Source organism: Thunnus maccoyii, chromosome 9, assembly GCF_910596095.1.
Source record: "Thunnus maccoyii chromosome 9, fThuMac1.1, whole genome shotgun sequence".
NCBI lineage: Eukaryota > Metazoa > Chordata > Actinopteri > Scombriformes > Scombridae > Thunnus > Thunnus maccoyii.
The window spans coordinates 14,028,436-14,041,664 of NC_056541.1; the positions used below are offsets into that span (position 1 = coordinate 14,028,436).

At 41.1% G+C, this 13,229-nt stretch overlaps 1 protein-coding gene across 4 annotated transcripts in view; it reads left to right on the forward strand.

Annotated features, from left to right (window-relative positions):
• The window catches only part of fbxl17 (F-box and leucine-rich repeat protein 17), a 248,318-nt gene that overhangs the window by 65,561 nt on the left and 169,528 nt on the right, over positions 1-13,229 (forward strand). For all 4 annotated transcript variants that reach the window (XM_042420591.1, XM_042420590.1, XM_042420592.1 and 1 more), the window contains exon 7: positions 12,516-12,623. In XM_042420591.1, the coding sequence (XP_042276525.1) occupies positions 12,516-12,623 (108 nt within the window). The remainder of the gene's footprint in view (positions 1-12,515; positions 12,624-13,229) is intronic.

Sequence of the window (13,229 nt, forward strand, 5' to 3'; positions counted from 1 at the left end):
TTGACTTGCGCTCTTTAAATTACGCCATCTTCTTGAGCCCTCTTCTTCTGCAATGTTTTAATGGCTCCTGATTGGAGGTGGATGGAAATGTGCATTAATTTCAATTTTCTTTTGCTGATTTTCTAGAAATTCAGTTAAAATTTGCACTACATGTGGATGCACTAGCCTTGCTAATGCTAATGCAGAAGACAAATTTCGTTTTTGCTCCCATTTTCTATTACTAATGATTTGATAGAGAAGTTAAATCTAGCAGAGCACAGCTCTGTTCAGGTAGTCCAAAACCAAAATGAGACTACCCACAACAGTTAATGTAACTCAGTTGGTGCAAAAATAATAGATTTTGTGGGTATAGAGAGTCAAAGAAAAACCTGCACTGGCACACATGGTAATAAACCTGGACAATATTAGAATCATGCAAACATGTAAATATCATACTTTCAATATGATGAAAATCATGATAGGACTAAAAACCAGGATACTAATATGCATGTATACTCATTAAAACGCCTAATGAGAAACTACAGTAAATCTTCGCATATATTATAGCACAAATACATACAAGTACAATATGTTTCGACACAGGATCTTCATTAGGGTGTTTTGCTACCTTTCCTAAATTAGATTTCTAAATCAAACGTTAGAAATATAAGTCTATATAGTGCGTGGTTGCAAACACCACTGCAGTGCACTAAGAACACAACGGGTTAGATAGATCTGTCAGATAGTCAGTGCCAGCTTTTAACAGTTGTGAGATGTAAACAAAATGTTTTTGGGCGTTGTGTTGTTAAGCAACAGAAGCTGAAGGGCAGGCTGGACAATTGATGGCTTGCTATAGGCAGAGTGAATGGATTCAGAACTAACATTTCCAATAATGCATTTTCTCTGGCTTCCCTGAGAGTGGGTAAGAAGAACAGGGACTTTTGTTTGTTTGTTTTGCAACATGGTTATCGAATTCAATCTGTGTGCCTTTTGTTAATGCAGAACTCATACAGTGCGTACTGCAGGACATCTGACTTTCTGAGATGTTTTGTTGTAACACGGACCCTCACAGCAACAAAACTAGCTTGCACTTTCATTGCTCTGTGGCACACATCAGCCTGAGGCCTCTCACTGTAAAGCACACAGCCACATAACTAATATGGCAAGTTGACATTGAGGATGAGCCCTTCAGTGAATATGTGCTTGGGAAAAGAACACATTGGGATTTGAAAACTCAAGAGTGGTGTTCGAGGGCTTTGACAATGTGGCGTAATGACAGCTACCACTTTGCATTTAAAGGAGTAAAATGCGTCGTTTGGCTTCCTCCACAGTAGCTTCTGATTTCCGTCTGACACGCAACAAAGAACTATTGATGTATGCTTGGGAACAGAACACACTGGGATCCGAAACCTCAAGAGAATCGTTGGAGGGTTTTGACAATGTGATGTAATGACTTTGCATTTAAAGGAGTAAAGTATGTCTTTTGGCTTCCTCCACAGTAGCGTCTGATTTCCATCTGTCACGCAACAAAGTACTATTGATCCTCAGGGAAACAGGCCGAGAACAAAACCTCTTCATCTTTTTGAAAACCGTCATTTAGGGGTCTCAAGAAGTTAACACTCACCCTGCCCATTCCAACGTATGTACAATTGCATATGCGCACGGCCATATTATGATAAAAGACAGTGTGTGAAACTCTTGAGGGAACTGAGGGCTGAAGCCACTGAATAAATGACAGGTAATTTTCAGTTGAGAGTGGAGCTTACAGACGAGTCAGGCGATCAATCACTTTGGCGATCGCCCATGCAGATTTCAGTCCTCCTGGCATCATCAAGGCTGATGACATCGATGGAGCGAGACAAGATTGCTTGACAAGTGTGTGAGAGCGAGAAGTGGGTGCCGTGTGTATGTGGAAATGGCACATTAATTGATTTCTGTTGAAAATGCTGCCTTTGTCCAGGCTATAGATTTATTCCTGCTAAGTAGGTAGCAGTTACTTTTTTGTAAGATGTGTGAAAAGTATAGGGCAAGTTTTTCATGGATTTTTTTTTTTCAAGTGTTTCTGAGATGGTCACAGCTGGAGAAAAGTGGATCTATTGATCTTAGGAGTTTCATTTTTCAAACATAGTCATCTTTCTGAGCCAGCTTTGATTTTAGAAAAAACATACAGTCTGCTTTTCAGATAACTTTATGGCCTTTTTGTCATAGTGTACAGTGGAGTGATGTGAAGGGTCCTGTGGTAGGTGGTGACAGTGGATGACCATACTCCTCTTCAGCTTAACTTGAGCTCATTACTTAGCTTGACAATGATAGACTTATTGTGTATTTATTAAACAGATAAAGACAGCAAAGATGGAGCTAAAAGCTCCAACAATTTGGCATTTTAGCCCACTCAAAACTCTTTACATTACATGTCATATTCACCTATTCGCACACACATTCATACGCTGATGGCACAAGGACACTTCAACATGCGGACTGGAGGAGCCGGGGATTGAACCGCTGATCTTGCGATTAGTTGGATGACCCGTACTACCTCCTGAGCCACAGCCGCCCCTAAAGGTCTTCTTAATAACTGTAACTGGTCACTTCAATTATATCACACTGGACTGGACCTGCTAGGAGCCAATAAAAGTCAGGAAAAAATAAATAGACAGGAGAGACCTGAGGGAAACAGAAAGGTAAACTGTTGCATTCCTGCTCTTTTGTGTTGTGTTGCTGAGCAGAGAATCTCTCTCTCTCTCTCTCTCTCTCTCTCTCTCTCTCTCTCTCTCTCTCTCTCTGTGTGTGTGTCTGGTAAAACCGTGCCACAGATTTTACCTGCTTTTCCCAGGTGTTAAATTTCAGACACAATTTCCTCTGCCGCTGTGGTCAGTCTGTGGTGATAAATCAGATGCAGCAGCCATTTGTATGAATTTCCATTCCTTCCTCCCATATGTTGCATCTCTAAACAGGAACGCCTTAAAATACATATTGCATGAGCCCAAACAAGTAGAAATGCAATTCCACTGTTTAGCACCAACAAAGGGTTTTCTGTTGATGTAGTAATTGATTAATCAACTTATTGTTTCACCTGTAGTGACAATATTCTCCAAACATTGTACAAAACTATTATAACACTGTCTCTTGCTTGAGAAAATTTCAGTTTTTCAAGACTTTCCCACTTAAATCATCTCTATCACTTAATGCTACTTGTTTGATTTATCTTTGGCTTGCCCCCAGTTAGCTGTTACTGTGTTAACAGTGTTGGAGCCTGACCTTTCTCTAGCTTTCTTTTACACACTGTCTGTGCTGTGCTTCTCCTACAATTTCCAGCTCAAAATAATGAGCAGGGCAGAGGTTAAGAAAGGCAGAAAGATGGCAAGAGAATGGAAGACATGTTGGTTGCTTACACTTAAACCTTCAGAGACAGAACAAGAGAGAGTCACTGATGCCTTTTTGTTTTGAAAATGCCAACTGCCCACAGTGTGTCATTGTGGGTAGTCAAGTGGACAGGGAGTGGTTATGTCATTGCTGACAGTTGCTGCCTGGTGTTGCCCAGCAGCAGGTCACCATAACACACACACACACACACATGCAAACCCCTGCTGGTGGTTAAAGGTCTGCTAGTTGTGAGGACTTGACAACACACACACACACACACTCTTCTGCCAGGGCAAGAGTGGGTGTCAAAAAGCAGCACGTCCTATCTTAACCTTAAAGGGGACCTGTTATGCTCATTTCCAACTCTATATTTTTATTCTGGGACTCTACTAGAGTAGTTTTGCATGATTCACAGTTCAAAAAATGTATCTTATACTGGCCCCTTATGCAGCCACTTAGTTCAGCCTCTGTCTCTAACAGGCAGTTTTAGCTCATGTCTCTTTAAGGTCCCCCTCCCGATGAGCCCATTCTGTTCTGATTGGCCAGCTTCAGGAAGCCTGCTGAGGGGCAGCTATATCAGAATTGTGTTAAGTTACTGCTGGTGCAAACCCAACATTTCCTGCTTTATGCCTCATATTAAAAGCTTTTAAATTACTCAATAATGGGAGACTTTTATTGTGAGGAATTTATAGGAAATTAACTAATGAATTAGCAGAGCTTTGTTAGCTGCACTAAAAAACGGTCAACACAACAACATATGGAGATATCTGGAGCTCTTTGTTCAGCAGATCAGTTAGAAATAATGCAGGGAAGAATGGTACAAGCAGAAACAGCCACAGTGATTATGATGTTTGATGAAGAGCTGCAGATAACCAGCACAACTCCAAGAGGTAAACAACTTATTTTGCTTTGCCCTGCTGTGTAATGGAAAACTACACACAGCGTGCCAGCTCAACTTGAGTCATGGCTCGGTGTGACTACCCCCAAAACAATGGAAAAATGCCATAATATTAGCAGAGTGGAGCAGTGAACTTGTGCACTGTGCATGGAGCAGATGACCATATAAAGAAATCTGTAACAAGCCAACATCGGTTTGGCTGAAATTAGAAAAAAATGTTGGAAACCGAACATTCAGAGCAGTCTGAAGCCAGTGATTTTTGCTCACAGGGATTACTTCTACATATGTTTACCTCATTATTTGACACTTTGGCCATATTTATTATGACCATCTGACATTGTAACATTATATATATATATGACTGAAAATAAGGAAAAGCATAATAGGTCCCCTTTAAGTGTGAGCGTAAGCTAAGATGACTTCTGACTGTTATCTCAAGTCTGAAGGGAGCCTCTGCCTGGGATTTAACATGTTTGCCATGTCTGCATATGAAATTATATCACTTAAAGACCCCCTTAGACATGAATGTAGAAAAATTATATTATGACTACACACTGAGTCACTTTCAGAACTTTACGCTTAATTAAATAAAAATGAATTCTTGAGAATATTATTTCATTTACTTTGAAGACTTGATGGAGAGAGAAGAGCCTCATCTCGTAATGCGTTTCAGAGGATTTCCTGCAACTGGCAATGAAGTGACTTCTTATGCAAAGCTGCTGGATAGACATAAAGATGGATTGTTAATAGAATGTGTTGCAGTGTATTCAGTAATCATTATTAATCTGTGTGTCGGCGGATTCTTTCTCAACTCGGCCCAGTGTTCATAAAGCTCGGTTAATTAGACTGATTGATTAGATGGTGGTGATTCAGAGCTCTCATCACAGCTCCTCATCCTGTCAGGCCTTTAATAAGATCAGATTGCTCTCATATTCATGCACTCTCCCTGCACACGCGTGCTTGCACACACACACACGCACGCATGCATGCACGCACACACGCACACACACACGCACTCAAATGCACAAACGCACACACACACGCATGGCTTGTTTGGCCTGTCATAGCACCTCTCCATCTTTCTCACTGCCTGTCTGTCACATCCATATTCAGACCGGATTTACAGGCATGAAGGAAGCAGCCAAGCTTGCCAAAGCAATACACTGAAGACTAGAAACTACATTATGTTAACATGAAAAGATTGCAAATCTCTCATCCCCCCTCACCCCCCTTTTTCCCCTCTTCCTCCTCTTCTTCTCCCTTGTCTCTCACTGGGATCCATCCTGTGTTGCTGTCTCATCACGTCTCATAAATATGACTAGTCCCTCTGTTTAGCCAAGGAAAACATGAGACTGGATAGCTGGAGACCAAGAACCTCACATCTGTCCAGGCTTAACAGTGTACTTGGCCTGCATGTGTGCAGCATGTGTGTTTCTGTAAGCCTGTGTGAATGTTTTCATGTCTGTATACATCAAATATCTTTGTTTCCATGCACTCTTAAATGTGAGTTAGCTTTGCTAAAGCTATAGTAGCTTCTCTCAGTGATGCTTTTCTGATCAATACCCGTGCACAGCTCCAAGCCGACCACCCTGCACTTAGCGCACAGTGCCTGCTCATCAGCACTGAGACAGCACAGTAAAGAGACTCTCCCTCACTGTAGTAAAACTTTACGACTTTCTGTGTTGCTTTTGTCTCCAGGCATCGGATGATAAGTATTCATTTAGATTTTTGCCAGATCACGAGTGCTCCGCGTCAATACAGCCCAACAGAACTCTTAAAAAAGAGACAAAGTTTGGTGTTTGTGTGTGTGAGCATCAGTTTACGAGTGTGTGCCTGACTTTGTGTGTGTGTAAACCAAGGCTGTGATGAACCCACTGCAGTATCACCCCTAAGAGAGTATTTATGGAGAAAATGATTACCTTGGAAAGAACAGAACTTTGATGAAAATCGCCCCCCTTCAATTTGCACTTCACAGGCCTGCAGTTGGTGTCCTGTCGGTAATATTGAAAATCTGTAAAATTGCAGAGAGTACTTCAGTAACAGAGAGCTTTCATAAAGACATCATTTCAGCAGCCCTTGATTGAGGCTTCGTGTTGAGATTTACCATCATAATCGCTGTCATAGACGGATCCAAAACAGACCTTTTGAACTTTTTGTGACTTGTAGTGACAGAAAGTGTTCTTTGTTTGCCTGAAAGTTACACCTGGTTCAGTTAGTAAAAGTTTATGAAGATTATGTGTAATACTGTTTTCATCTGAATATAAGACTTCAGGGAAGTTTGCTATGTCATCAGGTGACTGACCCAGCAAACTGACATTGAGAGCAGCATGTTAGAACGTCCCAAATACATGACACATTGCAAGAACTAAAAGAAAAATCTTTTAAATGATGTAGATGTTGACATAGATCCCTGTTCCAACTTCTCCCTTCCTGTAGGCGCTACAGAACACTGTACGCCAAAACAACCAAACAGAGGAACAGTTTCTTCCAGCATGCCATCACATTTATGAAGACTTAAATCAGTTATGTCAGAAACAATCCCTTTGCAATAAGCCTGTAACACTAAAACATCCACTGTACTTATATATTATGAATATTGATATTGGATTAAATAAATACAAAGTGTCAATATCAAATATAATCATCAGTCGCTGTCAAATATGCATATATACTTCACAGTCTACAGAAACTGTAAAGGCATTGTATGTTGTCTATTTGTTATATATACTGTAAATGTCTCTGTTTTTTCCATCTAGTTGCTTGAATATAATAGTTGTAAATTCACTTTTTTTGATTTAGCTTTCTTGTCCTTGGTTTGGCTCTATGTTCATCTGCTCTTGAGTAGTTCATGATTACATCTTTTCCTTGGCGAAGATGAAACTATTCTCAGTGATGATTAAGATTTGGTAAATTCCTCAAGCTTGAATACAAAATTATTTGACCTACTCTCGTTTGAGTGTCTGCAATTTCTCGTACGTAACCCTCATACAGTTCGTTCTGAATGAGGTGCATTTCTCAACTGTCTCTCTCTCCGAGGTTTCTGGCCAGTAACGCAGCAGGCACAGCTGGAGGATGGAGATGGAGGTCAGACTAAAACTGAGTAGTTTTAGTCGGCAACGAGAGAAAAATGTTCTGCAGTGTTTTCTTTTACTCCGAAAAGAAGTTTGTTTTTTTTTTGTCCCACCCTTGTGAGCGATAAAAGTTTTTTTTTGTTGTGGATGTGTATATTCGATTGTGTATCATTATTAGAGTTCTCGTTTCAAACATTGACAAATGACATTGTGCCTGCCCTCCACATACTCCCTGCCATTTCTCTCACTGATAACACTAGCTTCACCTGAATGTGTGTGTGTGTGAGTATGAAATACACACAAAGGAAGAAATAAAAGAGTGAAAACACAATTAATGACGTGAGGGAGGCTGTGTTTGTGTTGGTGAGGATCGGCCAGTTTTAAATGAGGGAAGGATGTAGAACTTGAGGCGGAGGGAGGGAGGAAATGATTGAGGAAGGGATGAAAGAGATGAACGTTTCTCTGGTCTCCGTTTCCACCTCTTTTGCCTGAACTTTTGATGGAGTCAAATGACTCATATGATAGACGATATTGACAAGATTAAATGCTCTATTGGAAGAGAAGTGGCCCCTGGGTGCTGCCCCAGCGTTTTGTAAGAACAGACCGCCAGACAAAAACCACACACTGACATACAGCACTACCGCTTTTTGCTACCACAGCACTCTCAACAATTACTTTCCAGTTCTTTAAAACACACACACACACACACAAAGGCTATCTTTATGACTGCAGCATTTCCACCATTCTAGCCCACTTTTTTTTTTCTCCTGATTTCCTTACCTCGTTCACCCAGAGACCATTAAACCAGATCCCTTCTAAAAGGCTTTAAGGCCTCTCTTGGCTAGCCACTTCTTCATGGCTCTTTTCATGTTTTAAAATCAAAGTCCGTGGAAGGCTTTAGGGGGAGGAGAGGGGAGGTGGGGAGCAAAGAGAAATTTGGGATGGGTTTTTGTGTTTGCGGGTTGGAGACAAATCTTAGTTACAAACCCATATGGTCTCACTCACACACAGAGACACACACATGTACACAGCCTTAATCTGATACGGTACATGCCCTCCTGGCCTGTTCTGCTCTGGTGGGATTCTATTTTTTTTCTCCCTCTGTCTCCTCTTCTCACCTGCTGAGAGTTACTGTAGATGTGTAACCTGCTTTCTTTCTTTTTGGCTCTCTGTCCGCTTTTACACACACACACAGGTATACACACACATACACCCACACACAACTGCACCCACACACTCCTGGAACACAAACACTGGTATGAAAGGCGGTCTGGAGGTGGCCTCTTCTGTGATTGGTTCACTTCTCTTGCAGACGGCTCTGATTTAAGGATCACCGTGTGGTGTGTAGCTTTTTGATTCTGCCGGTAGTCAACCTGAAAATGTTTTCCTTGATGGTTTTTTGGCGGAGGCCATGTTTGGGAAGCTCCGGCCAGCTCACTTCACCTGCCAGCTGCTCAGCTCAGGCTGGTCCTTCTGGAGCCAATTTTTTTTTTTTTTTTTTTTAAAGTTTCATACTCAAGAAGACAACTCCGCTCCACTCTCCCCCTATCTCCACCTGGCCCTGCAGATCAGGTTCCATATGCATCAGTGTCTCAGGAAGGGAGTGCTGACTCACCTTCTGTTAATCTTTCCTGACTGCAACGAGAAGTGATGGGTGGTGCGGTGGGTGCAAACCCGAGGCGCAGAATTTGAAGGTGCGTCCAGTTATTGATCGCTCTTAAAAACTGTGCTCTGTGCAAAGCTAGTAAGTACAGTGAACTACTACAGTTTGTACACACAGCTACAGTACGTCCAGGGTGAACAGTTCTGTTTTGGGTGATAAGTTTTATTCCTTTTTGTCAAAGGCTTTAAATACAGCTACTGGAAGGAGGAGAGATTCTGTGCAAATCCTTCACAACCAGCCATTTTCTCAACATCCTTCCATTTTAGTCGACTGCCCACCTCAGCGCTCGTTTTTTGACGCTTAATTCTGATTATATTGAACGAGCTATGATGTTGAAACTAACCACTGGAGCCAGCTGGACATCGCTCCAAAACAGGAAATGCACTCTTGAATTTGTCTGGCTTCAATAGAAGAGAAAGGGAAATGGAGGGAATATTTGTTAAATATTTATTCTTAAAACCACCTCATTGCAGGATGATATACAATACAGTCACAAGTTTGGACACACCTTAACATTCACTTGAATGACTGGTACTGTATCTCCAGATGTTACTTAATTAAAAGAGTAATAAAGTATCAGCACTCCCTTTCTTCTTTCAACTTAAGTTTTGTTTTCTGTCAGAACAAGGTGGAATAATACAGAATACATTGTTTTACGGCAAAATGTCATATGGTGGTGGGAAAAGCTTATGTTTCCAAACTTCCTCTTAAATAACCTTGGTTAGTTGCTAAATCATAACCTCAAAACATCTTTCCACTACATCATCTGTGACTAGAACACCTTTGTAGTCACCGTCCATTATGAACCTTTTTGCACTTAACAAGCACTTCGGCTTCATACTGATAAGGTGAGAGACATATCTTTGAGCTTCACTAGAGTTATAGGAGGTGTTTTACCCAGATAAGCCGTACTCTATGTGACTCGGTGAAAGATAAATGGAGACCTTGTTCTCTCTTTTTGTGACTTCTCTTTCCCCTCGCTGTCTGTCTGGGTTTTCCATCTTCCTCTGCCTCGACTCAGTAACCTTTAAGGTAGACCTGGAGTCGGGGGAGAGGGGCAGTGAGATGGGGGACAGAGAAAGAAAGGAAGAGGCCACATTCCAGTGACAGAGGTTTGATTAAGTCTGGAAGTGCGTATGTAGGACAGCATCTAGAGAATCGACAGGTATAAGGGCAAGTGATCAGCAAAGAGCAGGTTATAATAGTTTAATCCATGTTAACACAGGAGGAGTGTCTAATGGATCTTTTAGCACAACAGGCTATGGCAGAACAGAACTGAGGCAGGGAAAACAGGCCGGTGATCCCAGCTGTTTGGGCATCGATGAGCAGGACGGCTCTGTCCATTGCACCAAAAAGTTGTAAATATTTTAACTTAAATAAGAAGAAAATACAAATAGATTAGGCTAGCGTGAAAAACAATGCAACTGAGGTGCTCATATCACCCACCCCTGCCACCAAAGACGAGACATTAGTTGGCGCTCAGACCAAAAACAGCTCTGTGCTCAAAAAATGCAGGGAGTGAGACAGTGAACCATATACAGAGAGAGAAAATGCCAATAGATTGGCTGAGAAGCACTACTTCACGAATTCAGGTATCAAAACACAGGTGTTCTTTGGATCCAAGGACATATCACGAGACCAAAAAAAACAAAAAAAGAGGTTGCTTTGTGATCAATAAGTCATAACCGACAGTGATACAGGCAGTTTAGTTTAACAGATCCATCAGTTTGAGTGGCTATCAGATGTAAAAATACGGAACAGTGGTTTATGATGCTATGAGGAGAGCTTTTACTGCTCTGTAAAGTTTTAAAGATGAAGTCGCTTTGTATTCCAGCAGAACTTGAGCAAAACCGCTTCCCCTCTTATTTTTTTTTCGAGAGCCCTTTGCGTCGACACCTTTGCTCCCTCAACAATGAGTATCCTCATTCAAGCTGCATTTTTTTTCCTGTGCTGCGTTAATCTCTGTTTGAACATAGCTGTGCGGTTTTAGCGACGTGTTTTGCAGTGATCTGTAACAGTAAAACATTTTTCCGTTTTGCACAGCTCAACATTACAACTTCATTGGCAAGCCGCCACTCTAACAAGCTAATTAATTAACTTGTCAATCATGCAGTGAAGACAATGCCCCTTGAGAGGCAGCGGTGGAAACCCTCCTCCTTTATGACTCAGATCTGTCACACGGTTGAGAATCATCATTTTGCAATGGAGACAGAAGATGAAAAAAAATCATTTCTCTGCTGCTCCTTTGGCTTTTTTTTGGTTTGGTGATTACATTTCTAGAAGTTGATGGTACGACCACCAACAGTGTTGATGTATAGTAGCTGTAGCAATATAGTAAGTTTTTTATTAATGTCCTCATATTCAGTCTTCATGGTCCATTTCTTCTTTTTTGATGTAGTTTTCATAAATTTTGCTCAAATTATTATTTTATTAGTACAGTAGAAGTGTTATTTAGATAATATATTAAAAACATCTCATACTTGGATTTCAGTCGGCATTGTTGAGCGTCAGAAGATGACTTTCTCATACAAGTTAATAAGATGGGGTTTGAAGTTTGTATGTGTCCATCACTAGTTGATGCACTTTTTTTCTGTTTGACTTACCTGTTGGGAATTTCAGAAAGAAACATTGAAATTTTTGACAGGACCGCTTAGATTCGAGGAGAGATTTTTGTCCTCTAATGTTCTTTGATGTTTGTTTATCTTAGTGTTTTTTAAATCACGGTGCAAAGTCGAATTCCTTTTTCTTCTGTTCTTTTCTTCTTCTCATCTTATTTTGTCTTTGTGATTGATGAGGAGAGTTTGAAGAAGCACCGAGCAAGCCTACAGAGAGCACAAACAATCTCCCACATATTGTCGGAGTGTGTGTTGAGTGCGGTGAGGGAGGTGAAGTCGCTATCAATACCCATATTGATGACTACAGTGGAAGCTGGTGGAAATGTTCTGCTTCCCTATTGATCTCTGATCCATTATAAGCTGTTAGTAGACGGCTGGATGAATGATGGGGAGCGGCCCATCCATCATAAGTCGACGCCCACGCTCGCTTGGCAGACACACTCTTTTAGCTGTTTTGTCCGTTATCCTCCTCCTCCTCTCCTTCTGTGATCCTCCCTCTCTCACTCCTTTATTTCAGCTGCTCATCAAACACAGAACACACCCGACCGCAGCGCAGATGGAGACATTTGGGCATGAATTTGACAACACCTGTCTGCACCCACTTGCTTTGAAAGATTGTCTTTATAGAATTATTTGCTAAAATGACTGGAAAGTTCAACTTTATCTCAACCTTTTTCGTGTTTCCTCGCTGCAAAGTGCCCATCAAAGTGTTAAAAAACAAACCAAAAAAAAAAAAAGTTTTTCAGATTTCTTTTCACCATCAATGTCTCATGTCGACCCTGGATCTCTATAAAGGGAATGAATGATATTGAGTTGATTCTTGAAGAGAAGACATATCAGAAATAATACTCTGAAGATATTGATTTGAACTCTCTCCTCACTTCTTTCTTCTAATGTTGTCTTTTCCCTGCTTTTTTATTCTCCAGGTCACTGATCGGTCCGTGCGAGCGGTTGCAGAGCATTGTCCTGAACTGCAGATTGTCGGCTTCATGGGATGCCCTGTGACGTCCCAGGGAGTCATCCATCTTACAGCAGTAAGTATCAAACGACTCCGCTCACAAGTTTTTGTGATTTGTAAGAGCACCAGTCGTGTGTTCAATTTCAGTACAAGTGAAGATATGGTTGTTCCTGCAGCGGAGGAGAAGGTTAATTTCAGTCAACAGTTTTTTTTTTTGTGGTAATTACTTGTATTAGTAAATGTCAACAGAAGTTTTAGCATGGATGTTTTTTTTTTTTTTTTTTTGTCTAATCCTTTTACCGTACGCCAGCTCTCCGTGTTACATCCATCGTCTCCAGGGGGGAAATTTAACTTTTGGGGAGTAAACTCAGGACCTCGCTGTGTGTTTTGAAGTTATTTCGTGTTAACTTTTAAATCTCATGAAAGCCTAATGAGATGAATCCTAATAATACGCTGCGGTTCTGACTACACCCTGCTGTTTGGATATTACCATGTTAATGAGTAGGGGCTCCGTGGTGAAAGATGCTCCATGCCATATAAACATGGACACACACACACACACACACACACACACACGCACACACACAGTGATTGCTCAGATTGAATTCACAAGGAAATGCTGTACCTTGTTCTTCTTCTTGTTTATTTATTTTTCCCAACATAACATCCATCTACAATGCAC